The 20869-nt window shown below is 42.4% G+C and overlaps 2 protein-coding genes across 2 annotated transcripts in view; both read left to right on the top strand.

Moving 5' to 3' along the window:
* Positions 1–15266, top strand: part of LOC115605013 (interleukin-8-like) — a 53756-nt gene extending 38490 nt beyond the window's left edge. Inside the window, exons 3-5 of the mRNA XM_030478761.1 lie at positions 12822–12957; positions 13730–13813; positions 14412–15266. Coding sequence (XP_030334621.1) covers positions 12845–12957; positions 13730–13813; positions 14412–14442 — 228 coding nt within the window. The 5' untranslated portion in view covers positions 12822–12844 and the 3' untranslated portion in view covers positions 14443–15266. The remainder of the gene's footprint in view (positions 1–12821; positions 12958–13729; positions 13814–14411) is intronic.
* A 2583-nt stretch (positions 15267–17849) lies between these two features.
* Positions 17850–20567, top strand: LOC115605339 (interleukin-8-like). Its single transcript, XM_030479605.1, has 4 exons — positions 17850–17913; positions 18667–18805; positions 19805–19888; positions 20492–20567. Exons 1-4 carry the CDS (start codon positions 17850–17852, stop codon positions 20565–20567), a joined length of 363 nt encoding a protein of 120 aa, XP_030335465.1.
* The last annotated feature ends 302 nt before the right edge of the window (positions 20568–20869 follow it).

The following is a 20869-nucleotide window of genomic DNA, read 5'->3' as shown; positions in this document are numbered from 1 at the left end:
GAAAAGCAGTGTGTAGCCTGCAGCTGAACTTCCTGCCGCTGAGGTGGGAAGCAAAACCATAATCCAACTCAAAAGCTTTTTTTCTGTGTTAGTTTATTTGTTCATGAAATGGATGAAGGCGTGCTTCTTGAATCCTTTCCAAAGGATTATAAGGTGGATTTATTTTAGAAAGGAAGCAAGAAAGCCTCTGTTCTTCTGAATTTTAAAAGGTTAAAGTACCTAAAGTGTTAAAGATAAGCTCGTACACACAATTTGCATCTTTTCAGGCAAAATGCACAAAAGAAAGGTGATATTTCTTTCAAAGGTCTTGTAGATCCATACTTTAAAGTATACTTGTAACTCACAAATGCTACTTTTGCAAAAAAGCAAGTCCAGTTTTACTTATAGTCTGAGGTCTGCGTTTGTTCTAAGACCTGCACCAGCACTTGGTTTAATCACGTAATGCAGGGCAAGCCTCTGCTCTTGTTTTTTAAAGTGTATGTATTCCTTAATAAAAATATTACTCACTCAGTTCTCAAGGCTTTGAGACTATCTTTCCTCCATACTTCAGAGTGTTTCTTTTTCTGAGCCTCTAGAAAAGAGCGACAGCAACTCAAGCATACCTCCTGGGAGACAGGCAGCTTCAGTCTATGCAGCTATGGAATTTTATAGGGAAAAGTTAGGCACAAAAAACAAGCAGTAATTAATTTGCACTGCAATGACCACTGAGGATGACAACCCCTTTGGTGAGATCTTTGCAGTTCTTAGCCTAATTGACTATCCCAGAGTCACAAAACTCTGCACCAAAGCCAGAAGCTGGGCTGAGATATCTTGGGCTCCAGGTTAACGCTTTAGGGGTGCGATTGTCTTTTCTCTGAGTTCATCCAACCTTCCACATCATGCACATGCAATCAATCTAATCTACATCCTGATTTTGTCCTGGGTTGTCCTTGTATTTTCCTTTCACAAGGGACTGGCCTCAAACTGAAAATTCCTAATGGATGCATTCCTTCACTGGGAACTTCTGAAGTAAGGTACTGAAATGGTCTCAATTATTGCTCTCACAGAGACCCAGCAACTTCAGCAACTGTTACAAATGTGAAAATCAGGCCACTTATTTAAGTATCCACATGCCAATTCAAGGGTATGATGACTTTAAATACCAAAGGCCATGCTGTTAACTTGCCTGCAGAATGTTACCATCACATTCCCCCTGGTTACCATCACCAGATAAACACTAGCTAGAACATATGCACATCTGTTTTCTGCTCACAAAGGAATTTCATATCTTTGCAGTGAGCCTTGGACAACATTTCTGCATTCAAATACTCCATCGGACAGGAGCTTCAGATCCAAATTCTGATCTGAGCTGTGTCTTTTCTTCACTGCCTGGGACAAGAGCAAGTGGCTTCTGGTTGTGCAAGAGCGGTGAGGGGTGAGGAAAGGCCCCGTTGGATGCCGATTGTGCAGAACTGTGGCCCACCGATGGGCAGTGTGCAGGGAGAGCACCATGGCCTGAGTCACCCCTGAGACTGCTCCTTTTTGCTGAGGCACTCTGTGGAATCTCAGCTTCAGATAAGCAGCTCATTATTTTAGATACTCTTCACAAAGAGGAAAATAGGATGCTTGCTGGTGCTGGGCTCATACAACCCACTGGAAGCCCTGCACTGAAGGCTCTAAGATGTCATCTGGTATGATTGCAAGCGCTGCTAGAAACCCTGCATATGCTCTCTCTGCCATTCCTGCCTCATAAGTGCATGCTGTCTGCTGGGTTTACACTGGAAGAGAGGATCTAATGCATCCACTTACTGGTGCTTTTACAGAGAGGGATGATGCTGGATGCCAGAGAGGGACGCTTCATCAGGGACTGTAGCAACAGGACAAGGGGTGATGGGTTCAAACTAAAACAGAGGAAGTTCAGGTTAGATCTAAGGAAGAAGTTCTTTACTGTGAGGGTGGTGAGGCACTGGCACAGGTTGCCCAAAGAAGTGGTGAATGCTCCACCCCTGGCAGCGTTCAAGGCCAGGTTGGACAGAGCCTCGGGTGACATGGTCTAGTGTGAGGCATCCCTGCCCATGGCAGGGGGTTGGAACTAGATGATCTTAAGGTCCATTCCAACCGAAACCATTCTATGATTTTATGAATCCATGATTATTCTGAACCCACTCACAAGCTACACCAGAAACTTAGGCTGAAGGGTGCTGAGATGCTGCCTGCTTGGAGCAGAAATGTTAAACTGCAGATTGTGGCTCCAGGCAGGAAGCTGCCTGCTATGCTGAAAGAGGGACCACCACGGCTCTTTAAAAATGACAGTGCCCTTGCTTGCGTGCCATTAGTGCAGAAGTGACCTCTTACACAGGCCTCCTAGGAGGACACTGCGCAACACAATGAGATTGCAACATGAGGCACATATGATTTTATTGTCTTGCTGGAATTCGTTACCAACTTTCTGACTCCAAGTGAAAGAATTACTGAGAAAAGGGCTTTTGGATGGCCCCACAACAAGTGATTCATTTTGAACTGACCAACGGCTAGAGGATGGGACCCTGACAAACAGCAAAGATGCAACATACTGGCATTGCCTTTTGCAGATAAACAGTACAGGGAGACATATTAGAATCATAGACTCACAGAGTGGTTTGGGTTGGAAGGGACTTTAAAGCTCATCCAGTTATGGGCAGGGACACCTTCCACTAGACCAGGTTGCCCCAAGCCCCATTCAACCTGGCCTTGAACACTGCCAGGGATGGGGCAGCCACAGCTTCTCTGGGCAACCTGTGCAAGGGCCTCACCACCCTCACAGGGAAGAACTTCGTCCTAAGATTTTATCTCAATCTCCCCTCTGTCAGGTTAAAGCCATTTCCCCTTGTCCTGTCCCTACGGGCCCTTGGCCAAAGCCTCTCTTCAAGTTTCTTGTAGCTCTTTTAGGCACTGGGAGCTGCTCTAAGGTCTCCCTGGAGCCTTCTCTTCTCCAGGCTGAAGAAGCCCAGCTCTCCAGCCTGTTTCCATAGCAGAGGTGCTCCAGCCCTTGGAACACCTCCGTGTCCCTCTTCCTTTCAGATATATTCACGGTCTGTATGACACAAGGCCACTCACTTTAGGCAGCAGATGCTCTTCGGCCTCTAGCCCACTTGTCTTCCCTTTATACTATAGCAGTCGCGTGCAACACAAGGATCTAGCTGTAATGCTATAGTTGTGATAGCAGATATAAACTAGAAATGGTAACAGCATAGTCTGACTGTTCCTGAGCAACACTGAGTACCTGGTAGCCTCACTGCCTGCTGTGGAGGTTGAGGGATTCAGCAGATGATTAAAGATATCCAACACTTCCTTAATTCACACCCATAGCTGCTTGCAGGAAGAGCCAACATGACTGAACTTGCCATGAGATGAAGTGACCCATGTGTTAATAAGGCTTAACAGAGACAGCTTTTGTTCAGTGGTAAAAATGTCATAATGTCCTGTAATTCCATTGTGTTGTGTGTCTTAATTTGGTGGCACCTTAGTTCTGTAAGGCTTCAGAGCGCTCACTGATGATCCTTCAGATATCATCAGCCAGCCAATACAGCAATGACTGATGCTTCATACAATGGCTTACAGTAAATCCTTTTCTAGGCTCTGTTGTTATAACTAAGGATGTAGTTTGGGACATACAGCCTTGGGGAAGCCATCAAAAGAAGTTCCTGTGTCTTCCTCAGCGCTGGCCTCTTGCTCCCACCCCTGCAGTGCAGCTTTTGCTCCATCTCCTTAGTTATTTCCCTAACACTATCCCAGAGCCAGAGGATAAAATGGGACTATCTCAAAAAACTAAAAGAAAAAAATCAGCCTACAAATGAAATTACCAGCATTGCAGTGAAATAAAACCCTCCAAAACCTCAGCCCATCCCTATTCCCAGATACCAAAATAAGTCCCAAAAGTCCTCCACTGAAACTCTGATGTGACTGCATGCTAATGAGAGATACTATTCTTTTCTGCATTAATCTGCCCCAAACATGGTAAAACAGCACAAGAACTGTTGATTATTGGGAAATATCTTTGATTCAGAGAAGAAATAAGGAGAGGCCAATAAAGGAGGGCTCTGAGGAACTTACCATGGTGCAACACGACTTGCCTTAATGTTCCGACTAAACATTAAAGTGTGATTTTTAGTATCTTCAGAAGGCAGCTATTCATTTGTTGCTGAATTTGTGCCACCTGGCTTATCCTTCTTACTGTCAACAAACCACAGAAGTACTCAAACAATGTGTATGAAAACCAAACTTCTTTGCTCTTATGCCTTCTGCTATAGACACATGCTTTTCATCTGAAACTTCTTTTGGGTAAGTGATTACCATAAGATTTGGCATTTCCTTCCAGATCGGGTTGTGAAAAGAGTAGGACATGCACTGGCTTATGTGGAATGACAAGCATTCCTTTCAGAGTGCACTACGGTGAGTTTAAGACATGAGACACAATTTTTCATTAGTAACTTCATACAGAAGCATCACAAAAAAACAGTGAAAAAGTATGTGAGGAAAGTACTGTGATAGAAAGCTTGGGATGGCAACTTATTGTCTACCATGACAGATAGGTTTATGGCAGAGCAACAAAGAAAATGCCAGCTTTTTCATTCTGAATCTATTGTTCAGTAGACAGTGCTTCAAAGGTTGATGATAAATTGAGCTTTATCTTGAAACTGGGCATAAAAGACTAAAAATTTAATTGATGCTGCACAAATATACTCCAGACCTCTTCCTTTTTTTCCCTACCTGACCAATTATATATCTTGAAACTCAAGCTCTATTACTTAAAGATTATAATAACAAAGGCTATGAGTCCCAGTGTAATCTGTTGCTATTTCCCACACTTCTGTAGCATCCTTTAAAAACTGGTGTGACAGATGAACAGTGACGTTCAGATCAACAAGTGCACATCCTGCTCATTTTGCAACATTAGCTAGAAGGAAATTGTTTTCAAACTCTGGTTTAGTAATCATTCCTGATCAAAACCACTGTTGCACTAAAGCACAAAACAAATCCCCAGGAACTAATAATCGTACAGTGTTTGACAACTGACCACTGCTTGTACAGAATGAGACAAAGCACTTGAGCCCCTGTCGCTGCTCCCGGTACACACAACTAGACAGTTTTATTATCTCAATACTTTACAAAGTCATAGAATCATAAAATCATAGCCCCTCTCTGGCATCTGTGAGTGACTTTCATCTCACAGAGAAAAGCATCTAAAAATTCCAGAAACAGCCAAGAGGTGCAGCGTTGTCACAGGACCTCTGCAGTTTAGCATGTGTAACCTAAAACTTTCACCAAAGATGGCTCCAAGTTAACGCCATTGTACCTAAGTCCATATTTACTCAGGCTGGACAGTCAAATGCCTTGAATATGGCACTTAGTGATTACCACTAATTAGCATTGGAGCTCACCATGATCTACCAGCGATCACCCAACACGGAGCTCCTGACAAAACTCTAACACAAAAAGAAAGCATAGAGAGGTCGTGAAGTCTCCATCCTTAGAGGTATTCATTGACACAGTCCTGAGCAACCTGCTGTAGTTGACCCTGCTTTGAATAGGCAGGATGTATGTGTATGTATGTGTTTGTATGAGCGTGGACGGGGTGTTCTCCAAAGGGCTCTTCCAACCTTATTCTCTCATGTCTTTCTGTGAAACTGATTCTCCATCTGGCTCAGGAAAGGGTAACGATGTCTGGTTAGATGATTCCTGCGGTGCCATTGGACATCAGTATTTCCAATGCAGAGTTTCTTTTGGACCGTCTCAAAGACTTCTAGGCAGGACACATTAAGCATGAAGAAGAAAATATAGGTCTCATAGTATCTTAAGTATCTCCACTGGCAAATCTTCAGTGGACATGGTGGAACAGAACTTGGCCAGATGCTTCAAGTAGAACACTAAAACTAGAATACGAGGACCATCTTTTCAGGAGAGAACCTTTTAAACCTCATCAAAGCCAAAAAGTAGATGCAAACATAAAGTCTAACCAAGAAGAAGGGGTCCTAGGTCTCATTTACTCTCTGACAGTCTTTGAAAATAATTTCTGGAGGACATCTTTCTACCCAAGGAGCTTTTGTCCTCCAAAACTGCAGAAATCACGGAGACTTTGCAGAAGCAATATAAATCTTTGCTGAAGAATATGCATGATTGACAGGATGAACCATAAGAAAGACTGTCAGCCAGTGTGCAGTCATGCAGGCTGCTTCAGAAATAAAAATCATAACAGATGTGCTGGAATCAAAGCTTTTAATGGCTCTTACCAGTTCCCAAGCTCCTTGGTGGTTATTACACTGAAGAAGAATGGGGAAGGGATATTGTTTTGTGTGGGTGATTGAACGTTTGGCTCAGTGACTACTCCCAGTGGATTCCTTACACTCATAATGGGTGGTTTCCTGGTTAACTCTTCTGGGATTGGACTTATCAAACAGGTATCAGAAGACCTTCAGGAAAAAAGGCCTGGGGAAAATCAGGCTCCTTGCTGTAGATTTATATCCTTGATCTACATTAAAGATTCAGACATTTGAGTTTGACATTGACAACTCATGGTATGTTTCAACACAGCTGTTTATGCTAAATTTGAAGTGGCATTGTTCATTTCAAGTTCACAAAATCTGAGCAACTTCACACACAAATAGGATTGCTTTCCAAAAGTGCTGTAATACTGCAGAAAATCTATGGAGGCTTAAAGAATATGAACTGTGTCTTTGTACTACTGGACCTTTAAAAATCTAGAGCTACTTGTGAGTGCTTGGAGCAAAACAAAGCCTAAGTTCCCAAACTCTCCCTGCCACACAAGTGTTCTGGTTTGCTGTTACATATCTATGAGGAATGGGAGAAGGCAGAACAGGTCATACTTAAAGCCTTTGTTTGACCTGCAGGTGACTTTTGATCTTTTGAGTTAAAGGAAGTTCTCCATAGCAGGAGATGCCAAGAAGTCAGAATAATGTAAATTATTCCGTGGGGTTTTCAGTTTGATATAGGAACAACATGAAAAGAAGGAAAGAAGAGGGAAAGCCAGTCCCCCGAAAACCATTACCTTGCAGCACAGTGTTACCAGTCAGAGAAGCATACACCAGAGGTGCTGCCTCTGCTCCTTTTCCTTGAGGAGGAAGACTGAGTGGGAAAAGACAGGACCCAGGGTCTGTTCCCATCCCAGCCATCCTTCCTGACATCTGTCCAGTGTCTGTGCCAATGGCAGGAGGAAGCAGAATACTTGGGTGCAGCTGCAATGCAAGTCCTCCTTTGTACCTATTAGCAGGGAAAACCCAATCTCTTCCATGGCAAATATTCAAAACCAACATGCCACAGGGCAGAACAAAGACAATTAAACTGCAAAAATTGATGCCATGTACCCAGCAGGGCAGATATTTAACCAGTGGAAATGAATGCCCGGGTAGGAGTTACGTGTTTGGGGCCGGACTGATTTTCCCTCCGTACAGCTGGAACTTTGGCAATAAATGTCTTGATGATTTGCACATGGGAATTTTGAGGCCAATGCACTCTCTTCTATCTCCTAGTAGCTGTTGAGCTTCACATCATCTCACTGCCTCTGAACTCAGGACCTTGTTCTCTGCAGATGTAGACCCAATGCTGATGTGTGACTCCATTGATTTTCTTTGCATTGCCCATGTATCACAGGGTTGTTAATTCTGCTTGGCAAAATACAATAGCTTTGGAAAACTGGGCATTATTTTATCCCCCTCTCTCAGGTAGATAAAGGCTACCTAGCAAGCTGACTTCTAGTTCAGGCACAGCTGGGGGGATAGAAACCACAAAAGGGAGGGCAGGGAGTGTGAGCAAGTGCTACTCCTAGAGTAGCTTCTCCAGTCCTGTCCTTATTTTCAGCTACTGTTTCTGCTCGGTCCTGGAAGTCCCGGCCTTGACACTTGAAAGAAAATATTTTAGATCCCTTTGGTTCCTCTATTGTAATTGTTTTTCAGTTCCTTCAGATGATTAATGAAAAAAGGTATGTATTTGATATGAAAGACAACATGTGGTCATACCAGCTGAAATACTGGAAAGCCCCTGAGTAATCCTGCTACTGCAATTATCTTTTTGCCTTAAAAATGCAGCTAATGCATTAAACCACAGTGGTCACTTTTTATTTGGAAAAGTTGCTGCCTGTTAGTAGCGTGAACATCTGGTCATGCTTCAGGCAGCATCCTGTCCATTTTCTTTCTTTTCTTCTTTTTGCTTTTTTTCCCAATACTACTTCCCTTTCTGGAGATGACTTCATTTCCTATGCAGTTACTACATACACGGGGAAACCCCAGGAATATACAAAGGCAGATATTTTCCATCAAACCTGATCAGTAGATGGCTTTTGATTGTATTGTGAATGGGCCAAAGGGCTCAGAAAGGAAGGACTGCAATTTTGGATTCTTTCAGACTACTGAAAACTATGAATAAAGTCCTGAGTCAACCTTAGATGTTCTGCTTTGTTCCTATGAGTGTCTCCATTACCTGGCAGAACAACAGTAATGAGATTCCTTAATGCTTAACCCCCCAGAAAGCTCCAGGGCTTTGCTGAAGCAATACTCAGCACCACCATTAATGACTTTTGGAGGTCCGGCTGAAGGGGGGAGTATTAAATGCATAGCACTAGGACCCAGAACAACTGGGGGAAAGAAGGGAAATTAAGCAGGCTAACAGAAAACTCAACTGAGGGAAAGAAGGAAAATTAAGCAGGCTAACAGAAAACTCAACTGAGGGAGAAAGAAGCGAGAGTGATGGTTTAGATGTGCTATAGATCTGTGTATTGCTGGACGCTCAATTGTGCTGCAGGGAGACACACGTGCCGGGTCCCCTTGTGACACAACTCGATGGTGCTTGTCTTGCCTCTAAACCAGAGACTTCATCAGCAGCGGAAGTGGAAAAAAGTATTCACCAGCATAGGTGTTGCAACTACAGCAAGAACCACGGGCCGCACGGACAATACAAGAATAGGGATCATCATCTCCTGTGCTGTGAGGAAGTAGCGCTGTGGTACAGCAGAGCTGAGGCGCTCATCCTTGTTCTCAGAAGACTTTGTGCAATGGTGTGACTAATTAACACTCCTTTGTTAAACCACTCGCACAGTGACCTTTGTAACACCTGCTCAGTGCAGGACTGGTCCAGAAAACAGACTTCACTCCATGCTCAGCACTCAGTCTAGAAATGAATGCATGCAATTTCCATTTCTGTTAGCGGTGGTAAATATCCAGCATGTCCTTCAGAAGGAGGGGCAGATACAACCACACAAATTTAGTGAGCCTTTCCCAAGAGGAACGGCTCATCTAAATGAATTAAGCTTTCAGAGCTGCATATTAACTAAACAAAAAAGAAGGACTATTTTTGTAGAGGGCTGACCCAGGCACTGCTGAAGCTCAGAAAGGTACTCAACATGCACTTCATGGCTGCATTTCTGTTTAGAGCCATTTAGTCCATCTCTTTCATATAGAAGTCAGTGTGATATGCAAACTTCAAATCTTGGGGTGGTTGTGGCTATATAATTAAGAAATAGGGGGCAAAGGCATCTATCTGTTGTATTTGTAACTGTAAGTTCTCTGTTCAGCCCTCTCAAGTCAGTCAGGTTGTCTTAGGGAAGGTTCAGAGTAGAGACAGTCTCACCGCCAAAATACAGATGACACTGAAGACCTAGACTGCCTGAAAAAGACCCAAAGAAGTTGAGACATTTCCCCTTTGCAGATCAAGACTATGCATAGATTTTGCATACAGGGTCGCAGAAGTATGAGAAAATAAGAGGAAGAATTTGCCTGAAGAAGATCTAAAGCTCAAGCAGGACTACCGTTTCCTGCTGAACCTAATCATCTTTCAAAAAAACCCCAACAGGAGTTGTCACATTCACTGACTCAGCTGCTCAGCTATTTCTAAATGATCTTTTACATGTTTGGATCTAAAATTCTAGGCATGAGGCAGCATTTCTAAAGATACCGGTGAGCAATCATTGAGGGAGATGAGGACAGAGCAGTGCAAGGGATTCTCCAGGGGAAAGAAATTCCCCACTGCTCAGGGGAACATGTGGAAATGTGAAGTTTCAGGTCGCTCACAGGTCACGAAAAGCTGGGGAGAAGCATACAGATGATCTGCGAATCTCTTACTGAATGCCTTAGGAAGAAAACTGAACCTTCTTGACCCTGTATTTATGATCCATGTGACAAAAAAAGGTGTTTATTCTGCTGGAGGCTTCCAGTCGTTGTTATACTCCTATTTAAGGCTTAGGAATTCTTCAGTCAGAGACTGAATGCATTAGAAATTCAGCAGCTTTTCATTCACCTGCCTCACATCTCCAAAACTAGCTCCTTCCAAATAAATCGAAACGGCACCTCCTCTCTTTCACCCAAGTCACAAGGGTTCACTATAAAACATGTAATTTTCTCATCTATAGTTCATCTTTTCTGACTTCTCTCTGTAACCACAGAAGGAATGTTATCTTTGTTGACCGTGGGTTTTTTGCAGGCCAAATCTTCCACTCACTACCTCTCAAATTACACATCAAAACATGGGCTCCACAGCTCTGCTCAGTTGTTTCCACTGCTCCATATCAAGATTTGTTATAGTGTAATCATTGTGTCATCTATGATAGATGTAAGACACCTAAGCAATAATTTTAGCTTCAATAATTTCATCATTAATGAAATCAAAGACAAATACCAGTTTCTTGTGTTTATTTGGAAACTCTCCTCAGGCATAGCAATTCATACTTCCCTATTCTTCTTGTTCACAGGCCAGAAGACATTTCCATTGATACTCTAGTTTGCACTTCTGTAAACAGCTGGCTGTACATGGAAATAGCGTGCTAAGGGGAAATAAAAAGTCCAGAGATAGGAATGAACAACCTTGCTACTATCAGAAAACACGACATTTTGTAAAAAGATATCAACCCGGAGATGTGATAAAGGTCTACAGAATTCTGAAGGAGGTGGAAATCAGGGATAATGATCAATATCTGCTTCTTGATTTCCTGTAAAAGAATCAGGAGGCATCAAATGAAACCAGGCTTAGAGTGGGAGACAATGGGTAAGTCTCAAAGACACTTGATCTTTTCCCAGACGTCTGCTGGTGGCCATGATTGAAGAGAAGATACTCACTAGGCAGACTTCCGCCTTGACACAGAAGGGCTGTAATTAAGGACTTATCTGTTAACATTAGCTACTCCAGCTATGTTCACTGCAAGTCCTCTAAAACTATTTATAAATCTAATTATATAAAACTCCAGACACTGATATATACGGTAACATTATGTGGAATTCAGCCTGGCACACAGAAACCCCTGTGTCCTTCATGCTGAGTCAGAGAATAATAAACCTACATTCATTCCTACCCGGTCCTATGCTTTGTTCCTTTGACTGTCTCCATTACCTGGTAGAACAACAGTAATGGGATTCCTTGTGTTTTAGTGTTATTTTCTATTGTTAATAAAAATGGTTGTACATCTCTGACTTGATCTGAATAATCCTTCTTCACGATCCCATCTTTACTTTTCCTTTAATTTGATCAAAATCAGAAGAAGTCTCTTTACAGGGTCTAATTTCAATTTGCAGAAGTGCCTCACTTTATTTCAGAAGCAGAATCCTCCAGCAGCTTTTACAATTTCCCTCTGCCCAAATTCAAAGCAGCAAACAGTCAAGAAGCTTTAGCTTCAGAAGAAGCAGTCAGCCTCAAAAAACCTCCATCTGATTAGGCAAAGCAATTCATCATAGCATAATAATAGTTCTCAATATGTGTCAGTCAGTCTGGATTCTGTTGCTTATTTCAGTGATGCTAGGTTTTAATGTATCCAAAAATACTGTTTCTGCAGAAGTTATCTTAGCATATAAAGGAAGATTATTTTTTTTTAAATGTAATTGCATATAAGGACAAGGGAAGGTCATTAAAATCCAGTTCTAGTACCTATCATTTCCACAAATTACTAGCTCCTACTTCTATTGTAGAATGTAAAATGAAAAGAAATCAAAGCCCAAAGACACAGATGGAAAGCCACAGAATGAGTGCCTTCTACCAGAAGTGGAAGGTCACAAGGAGTAAGATAATAACAACATCAAAAGAACAAAGATACAGAAGAAAATAATGACAAGAAATTAGAGTATTACAAACCCCCCTATCGATATCACAGAGCTAAGTCCAGGGCAATTGTGTACAGAGTCTATGTTTTCCTATTTCATTCATTAATGAAGTGTTTTCTGTTAATGAAAAGCAGTTTCATGGTAATCTAGGGCAAGGGGCTTGCCCACTCATGCATGACTCATGGCACAGCAGCATGTTACAGGTTTGGAGTTTCCATTGGCATGACCCTTCTGTGCCAGGGAGGCTGAGGCAGTATAAAACCCAGCAGGTCCCAAGGCACCAGCACTGGCCACCTTTGGGGCTCACCTCACCACAGCACCAGACCTGCGGAACACAAGGGAGAAGCACTCTTGCATCATGACACGCAAGGCTGTGGCTGTGGTCCTGATCCTTCTCTTCATCTCAGCGATGGGAACAAAAGGTGCAGAAATCCTTTCTAAAGCTCTCCTAATTGCTATGGCAAATGCTGACAGCAGAGGTACTGTACCGTGCAGCAAATAACTCTTCTAATACTGCAAGCAAAAGAACATGCCCTGGCAGAGGTTGCCCAAAGAAGTGGTAAATGCTCCATGCCTGGCAGCGTTCGAGGCCAGGTTGGACAGAGCCTTGGATGACATGGTCTAGCATGAGACATAACTGCCCATGGCAGGAGGGTGGAACTAGATGATCTTAAGGTCCTTTCTAACCCTAACCATTCTGTGATTCCATGCTTCTATGCTGTGGAAAGAGGAAAAGAGTCCACCTTATTTTTCCTTCTTGTTTTGCAGGTAAGGCCGTGCCACGCTCAGCGATGGAGCTCCGGTGCCAGTGCGTAGGCACTCATTCCAAGTTCATCCATCCCAAGTTCATTCACAACGTGAACCTCATCCCCAGCGGACCTCACTGCAAGAATGTCGAAGTCATGTAAGTGCTTTTGCAAGATCCTCCTGATTAATTAACAAGAAGGAAACAGATTTTGCATTCAGGGTGATGTAAGTGCTCGCTGACGGAGTGAGCCTGCAGGCAGCTGCTCAGAATGCAGACCAGCAACGCTGTTGCTCTGACAGACAGCACACTACATGTTAGAAAGCCCGTCTTGTCTTTGACAATCTCCACTTTTCAAACACTCCATGCAACTATTGCAACCTAAACTCAGACAGCAAATAGCTTTCTAAAACTCTGAATTCCACCAGCAGATGAGAAATTAATTTCATGCATGGAGCCATGTTGAGTGATCAAAACATGAGTTGTGATGGCTAGGCCAAATCAAATGATCACACTTCTACTCAAGTCAGTGAAAAAACTCCCTTTTCACACAGATCGTATAATCCAGTCACAATTCTAGAACTTCTAATTCCTGTGGACTGGGCAGTACAGTTTGTGAATTAAGATGGAAAGACAGCCCTTGAGTTAAGTACCATCACAAGCTGGGGAAGGGAGTGGGAGAAAAGAATCAGTTTTGGAAAGCGTGAGAGTCCTGCAAATGATTTAATACATTCAAGCAGGTATGAGAAGATATGAAACCATTAAAAAAACCCCAAACCCTTTTATGTTAGGCTACAGCCTCACCTGATACAGCTTGAAGTAAAGAAGACGTCAGTGTACACCTAGAATGATGTTAGGAGGGTAAAGGGAAATTGCCTTGGACTTCCCTAAACAGACCTGACCTTTTCCCTTCCTCCTTTCTCTGTTGCAGAGCTACCTTGACGGATGGCCGGGAAGTGTGCTTGGAGCCCACTGCTCCCTGGGTGAAGCTCATCATCAAGGCAATCCTGGACAAGTGAGTTGCCTGTTCTCAGCATGGCTTATCCAAAAGTGGTGTTTTAAATGAGCCAGCAAACATGTGTAGTGTAAAGTTCCCACAAACTCTGTTTCCTCAGGCTGCTACTAATGTTTGTGTTCACTAATGGGATAAACACTCGAATTGCTTTGAGCTTTAATCATCAGCATGAGGTTGGATCGCTTATAGCACACCCCATGTGAATGAATGGTAACTACACCTCTTGTAAGGCACAGGCACACTGAAAACCTGCAGCTTGAGTGCTCAGGAAAGCCAGGCATTAACTGGGGGTTTTTCTCTTGCTTGGTATGGTAGAAAGCAAGAATCAGTTTTCTAAAACGAACAGCATTGAGATGAGTGGGGGAAATCAGGCCCACAAGGTCCCAAGAGAAGCACCAAGCTGTGGAAGCCCCCAGTCACTGAGGACTTGTAGAAAGGTCACAACGTACCAGCAGCCCTTAGGTTCAGTTAAAGCTTTTAAGGGGCTTGGACACAGAAGCACAAACCCTTAGTGGTGGATCTCATCTTATTCCAGGGAGTGATACCTGTTCTACAAGCAAGTTCTAATTGTCTCCTTTTCCATTTTCTTTCTTTCTAGGGCAAATGCCAAACCTGAGATAGTGTCCTAAGACAAAGAAGAAAAACATCCTAACTCTTGCAGCAAGGCAAAAAAGAGATGGAGAAGCTCATCCAGCTTCTGGCAGCTGACCTCCCCCTGCTGCCTGTGTTCACACTTCTAACAGCACCTAGAGCATATGGATTCCCTGGATTTAGAATCACAGAATCATAGAATGGTTTGGGTTGGAAGGGACCTTCAAAGGTCATCTAGTTCCAATGCCTCTGCAATAAGCAGGGACATCTTGAACTAGATCAGGTTTTGTAGTTGGTTGACAACAGTACTTTAAGTATTTTACAGAGGTCACATTATGTAGGAGAGGAACCACTGACGCCAGAAAAAGCAGGCAGAAGGAATAGCTTGTGAAAGGATGTGGAGACGATCCTGGAATAAGTTTTGCTAAACACAGCTGGATCAGTGCAGAGCTTTCACTAAATGACACCTTCCCTTTCTGCTGTTTAGGAAAAGAACAGCAGCTAACTCCTTCTCTCCAGGAAAATATTGATAGGGGAGCATCACATTTAGGTCACTGCTGCTCAGAGTGGGCTACTGACCAAAAGAGGGAGCCTGCAGAGTTAGGACATCAAAATTCTGAGACACTGGGGTTTGTGCCATCATTTTCAAGATATTATTTATTGCGAATTACTGTTGTGAAGGTCTAAACATATATCTTAATGCCATCTTTTGGTTAGAAAGAGGCACGTTATTTATTTATATATTTATTTTTACTTACTTTTGCATAAGGATGTCATTGGTGTTCAATACTTATTTATTTATTTATGGGGAACATTTTTGATATGTACCTAATAAATGTTTGTTGAGATGTTTTCACTTCAATATTGTGTGTTATTAATTTCTGTATTGAAATACAGACCTGAAAAAAAGGATGTATTTCCTTTCGTCCACCATGGGATGGGTTCACCAAAGGGCAAGGGGTGGCTAATTACAACAATAAATTCCTGCCTCTGGTGAGTGCAGAAGGTTTCGAGTAGGAGGAATCATAAAAATTATCTACTTTTTTCCTCTTTTCTTGCCAGTCTTGGTGTTTTCAGAGCTCTGGGTGATAAAATTCACAGATAGAAAGTAATGAATGAATAATGGTTAGTCACAGAAACTCAAAGGCCATAGTGGTGGTGGTGCTCAGCCAGCTCGTCAGCTGAGAACATGGCACTGAACAAGGTTTTTCCTTCACCTGAATAAGAAGGGAAATCTGATAAACATGATGGAAGTCACTGAGCATTCTCCTGAACTGCAGTGAGGAGGGAGGACTGCATTAGGAGGAAGCCTAAGAAACAGAGCTCCTATTATATGGACACACATCTGCCTGTGACACAGCAATTTCCAGAGAAAAGACTGAAACAGAAGCACTGAACACTTGAGAAAATGGGAAAGCTGAGCAAATGTTTTGATATTTGTTTAGCTTCAGCCTTTTCCACTAAGGATCCACTCCATGTTCTGCACAAACAGCTCATGTTTGCTCACGGTGCAAGGTAAAAAAAGGGAGTTTCTGCAAGACTTTGTGCAAGATGGTAACTGATAACTATTCTAACCCCACTTTGCCCCCTGTCACCATTGCTGCCCCTATCCCACAGAATTGCTCTACAGCCTGTTAGACCTCATCCTTGGCATGGAACGGAGACAAAGGTTCTCAGGGGGACAGGGTTTGTCCAGACTTGTTTTACCTGTCTAAGCCTTCCTGTTTTCCAAGTGATTTTTACAAGCTGGCTTCTTTCAGAGATCTAATTTGGAGGCAAGCACATCAGAAATACAAGCCAGGAATGGGGAGAGGTAGGAAGAACCCCTTTAGATGCATGCCCATAAAAGTATATGTGTATACTAAGGGACTGGCACCTGCTTTACTGCTGTACAGACACCTTTGTCACCAGCAAAATCCCAGTGAAGTTACTGGGAGCTGAATCATGGCTACAGGAGGGCTCTTCTCCCATAGGTGAGATGTGATTCAGAGGCTGGCGAGAAATGAAGAAGTACTGCATTTTGGTCCTGTGTGCCCTCACAGCATGCCTTTGTTAGGAACACAAGAACCCTCATGCTCCCAAACTGTGTTTCGGTGCTCTCAGAGACTGCTGAGAGAAGCACTGCGGCTCTTCTGATGATGACTACCTGATCTTCCATGCTGTTTCTGCTTTGTTGATACTCCCTCTTCAAACCTGAAGTCAGACTCCATGAAATTCCTAATTCTCCTGGCAAACTATTTTTACACTGAACAATGAAAGCAGTTCTGAACTAGTTAATTAACACTTGGAGCCAACATATCCAAAACATTGTCCCGCTCCCTGCTGAGCAAAAGCCAGACACTGTTTATGGCCAGGATAAACCACCATCTCCCCTCCAAACAATATCAAGGCTCTCCTTTGGCAGGCTCCTTCTTTCCAAAACCCAATTGCTTTCTTAATATTAGTGAAGTATGGAAATTCATATGGACAACATACTTTATCAGCTCACAATTTGGTCCAGTTTCTTTCCTTGAGATTACCTTTTCTCACAAAAATCAGAATATCCAGTATCCCAATAAGTGAACAATACAAATGATTTCACTTCGGACATGTGTTTATCTTCTGTCACAAATACCTATGATTACTCTAGATACAGATGGTTAGAAATCAGTAACTTCCCAAGTGCGTATTTTAACCAGGTGCTATTGCAACTCCTGTTTGTCAGGCACTTTCTCATTTCACAATGTGAACAATTGGCATTTTCTGAAGAGCTTAAGTGACTTAGGTGGCCATGCCTCAATCATTTGAAGCTCCTTGCTTCCTGATCAATGACTAGAGAAGCTTTTCAGTACAGAATCCCTTTAGCCAAACTGAAAATGACCAAATCCTTTCAGAGAACAACAGAAACTAGTTATGTCCTGGTTTCATAGGACTAAATAACTTCATTAGAGTCAGATCAAGATACAGTCCATAAGATTGGGATGAAAAGTTCCTGTAGTTATGTTGGGTGAAAGTTTTTGCATGAGGCATTTAAACTCAATGCAAAGAAGCTGAACAGAAATTCTACATTCAGAGAGGGGGAAAAGATCTCTTAATTTTGTCTCAGGGGCATGCATGGTAATACTGTCTTGATTCCCAACTCAGGGAACTCAGCAGGCTCAGCTTTGTTGGTTAAAACTAGCATTCCATGAAGATGTGCAAGCAGAAAGGGAGGGATAATAATCATCATTTAAAGAAATTATTTGAAATCCACAGCAGCAGAAGTAAATCAGGGAATTCTGAAGTGCCTCCGAGTGGACTTCGCAGAGATTTGGATTTCTTATGCAACACTCACACGTTAGGAGACCCAAGTGTACAGAGCCCTTGTGTTGTGCTGCAGTGGCTGCTGGGCTGGCCCCTTCCCAGATAAAACCTAATGTGAAAGCAAGCAAAGCAGGACACTGGTCAAGAAGATTTCTGCACAGCAATGGGTGGCAGATCTGCTGCTGCTGCTTTGGTTCTCTGCTTGGTCTTCATGGTGAGGTCAGAAGGTAGGAAAATGATTTCTTAACACTCACATAACCAATGGATACATACACCCAAGAGGGCTTGTGCTGTGTTAATGGTGACTTTTCGCCAGAGATGTGCATCTTCAATATCCTGTCATTCAGAAGTTACAAGTATCATTCGTATTTGCATCTGTTAGGATGCTGTGGCTGCTTCCAAGGGTAAAATATGCTTCCATCAGAAAATTACTTTATTCCTATGCCATAATATATGTCTCAGCCTAGATTTTAGGGAATGTTTGAATTCAAAGAGGACCTTTTTTCTCAACATGTTCATACATCTCTTCCTTTCCAAATGACAACTTTCTCCTAATTGTACTTCCATTCCTGCTAAGCTGGTTGATGGTAGCACTTCCTCAAAGGAAGAATCGTGGAATTTGCAGAAAAGAATAAAGACTATGAGCAGATGATCACAGCAGAAACTTGTCAACAATATGTGATCATGTGATGTTAGGCTATTTTGGTCAAGGGATGCAGTTTAGGTGTAGAATCTGGCCAGGCACAAATGCACTGTGAAAACATCTGAGTATTTTCACTTAGAAATAAAAGTTTAATTTCAAATATTTTTGCACACCAACAGCGAAAATGTAACTTAATTTTATCTCAAAGTCCTCAGCACATCATAGGAGCTGAGTAACAAGAATAAGGCTGACAGAAGGCAATAAATACTCTTTGCTTCACAGGAGCAAGTGATGAAGTTGTTTGTTTACCTCCCCGTAACTTGCTTTTGTTCTACAGGTAAGGCCCTGGCGAAGACAGCGGGGAAAAGCTTCCAGTGCTTGTGTGACAGCACTCATTCCAAGTTCATCCCCCCCCAGGCTATCCAGAGTGTGAGATTAAACCAAAGAGGACCTCGCTGCCAAAACGTGGAAATCATGTGAGCACTCTTGCAAAATACAGTCTTGCTCTCAAGCGGAGGAAGCCACTTGGTGTTTCCCAACCTGGGTACTTATTTACTTTGGGTGGACTAATGTACCCCTTGCAAAGGCCTCACGGGACACCAAGTATAAGGTATTAAACCTAGCAAAGGAATGATATAATTCCCTGCAAACAAACCACTTCCAAACAGTACTTTAGAAATCTTTCTAGGCTTATATATTAATTACAACGATCATCAGAGGAAAGAATTAGATCCCATAACACATGCAGGGTATGATTACTAATTTAGACAATGAAGAATCAATTGAAGATACAATCTTGATCCCATTGACATGAATTCAAGCAATTTCCACTAATTTGGTCTGCATGTGACAAAGTTTGAAATGGCACAAGCTATTTCCTATGTCAGAATTGTATACTGAGCATTTTCCTGTGCAAGAAGTGGGAACTTCTTAAACTGGAAAATCCAAGCGAGTACAAAGTAAAAGACATGGTCAGCTAAATTTAAAACTACATCAGGAGCTATTCACATGAATTGAATCAATGCATTCCTGCAAGCAGAGGGGAGCTTTCAGGTTCTTTTGCTTTCACTATGGTTTCATAAGCAAATAATTCCAGTACAATCACACCCTCTGTGCAGCATTGCACGTCATCCAGTTCCACCTCACCAGTAAATGGGAATTTCAGCCAGGTTTGAGTTAAAAAAAAAAGGAAACAATTTTCCAAGGTAATTAAGTTCCTGAAATATCTGCTAAACTATGACCAGATAGAGAACAGAAAACCTAATAAAAATCATCAAGCTCATTAAAAAGGTTGCATCACCAGTGCCTATAGTAACATCATTCATTAAAAATCCAAATGCCCACGTATGGAAACACTATAGGAAAATAATTCTCCCTAGTTCTCTCAGAAGTGCTACCAATTTCCTTGATCACTAGATCAATTTCAAACCATGAGGGACCCACCTATCCTGAACTTCTCTGTTCTTCCTTGGCAGAGCTACACTGAGATCCGGCAGGCTGGTGTGCCTGGAACCCTCTGCTTCCTGGGTCCGGCTCACTGTGAAGGCTATTTTGGCCAGGTGAGATGTTTTCTTTGCTGGAACAGCTTCAGTTGAAACCTATTTTTAGAAGGCATATTTTAATTTCTTGGCATGAAACTGTTCTCCCTCTTCAGGCACTAGGAATTCTTGTCAGCGGTTCTCTCTAAATCTGCATTCCTAAATGCCTGAGGATTAAAACCGTTTCCTCACTTTAGCAGCTGCCCTGTGTGTTAAGCCACCCAAAAGGCCAGAGGTGTATGATGCATCTAAACACCTCGTGAGAGACGGCACAATTTGGGTGCGTGTTTGACCCTTCCAAAAATCAAGCTCTAAAAGACTCACCTCCTCTTTCTGGATATAACTCAGGTGTAGAGCTGGCATTTTTACGCTTGTCAACCTTCACTGCTGTAAATGGGGACAATCGTGTCCCTGCTGAGCACACTTTGGACACAGGCCTATGGAATTCCTTTCTGTTGGAGCAGCATTTGTGTAAACACAGGATTTGTCTTTGCACATATGTATTGGGTCGATACAGTAAAAATAGGTCATTAACAACTTGTGAGCTCTCTCTGTAGCTTGTATTAATGAAAATTATTTCATTAATAGATTTCTGAATTCCCTTTGTACTTCATCTACTTACAGGGCCAGAAGCAATACTGAATCACCTCTCAAAGAAAAGTCAAGGAAAATGACATCTCGGAGTTTTTCTAGGATATGAAATGAGAGGAAACACTGATGAGAATGTCAAGGAACAGACCCCCCTTCTGCTATTTTACTATACTTGATTACTTGTTTGGTGTTTTTTTTTCCCTGATTCTACTTACTTCCTTTGCTGTGTCTATCTCTAAAACTCTATCTGCAATGGATCGAGGAGTTCAAGCTTAATGAATGTGTTTTAGTGCTGTAAGGACAAGAATAAATTAGTTACCCTTCAATGGCCTTGAAATTAAAGGCCATAAAAGTAGAAATAGAAAGGATACAGTTAGTAAGCACTTGAACAAACACATAGTAAGGAAGAGT

The sequence above is a fragment of the Strigops habroptila genome, chromosome 3 (genome assembly GCF_004027225.2).
Source record: "Strigops habroptila isolate Jane chromosome 3, bStrHab1.2.pri, whole genome shotgun sequence".
Lineage (NCBI taxonomy): Eukaryota > Metazoa > Chordata > Aves > Psittaciformes > Psittacidae > Strigops > Strigops habroptila.
The sequence above is the reverse complement of the archived record's forward strand: the minus strand, read 5'-3'. Positions and strand labels throughout refer to the sequence as shown.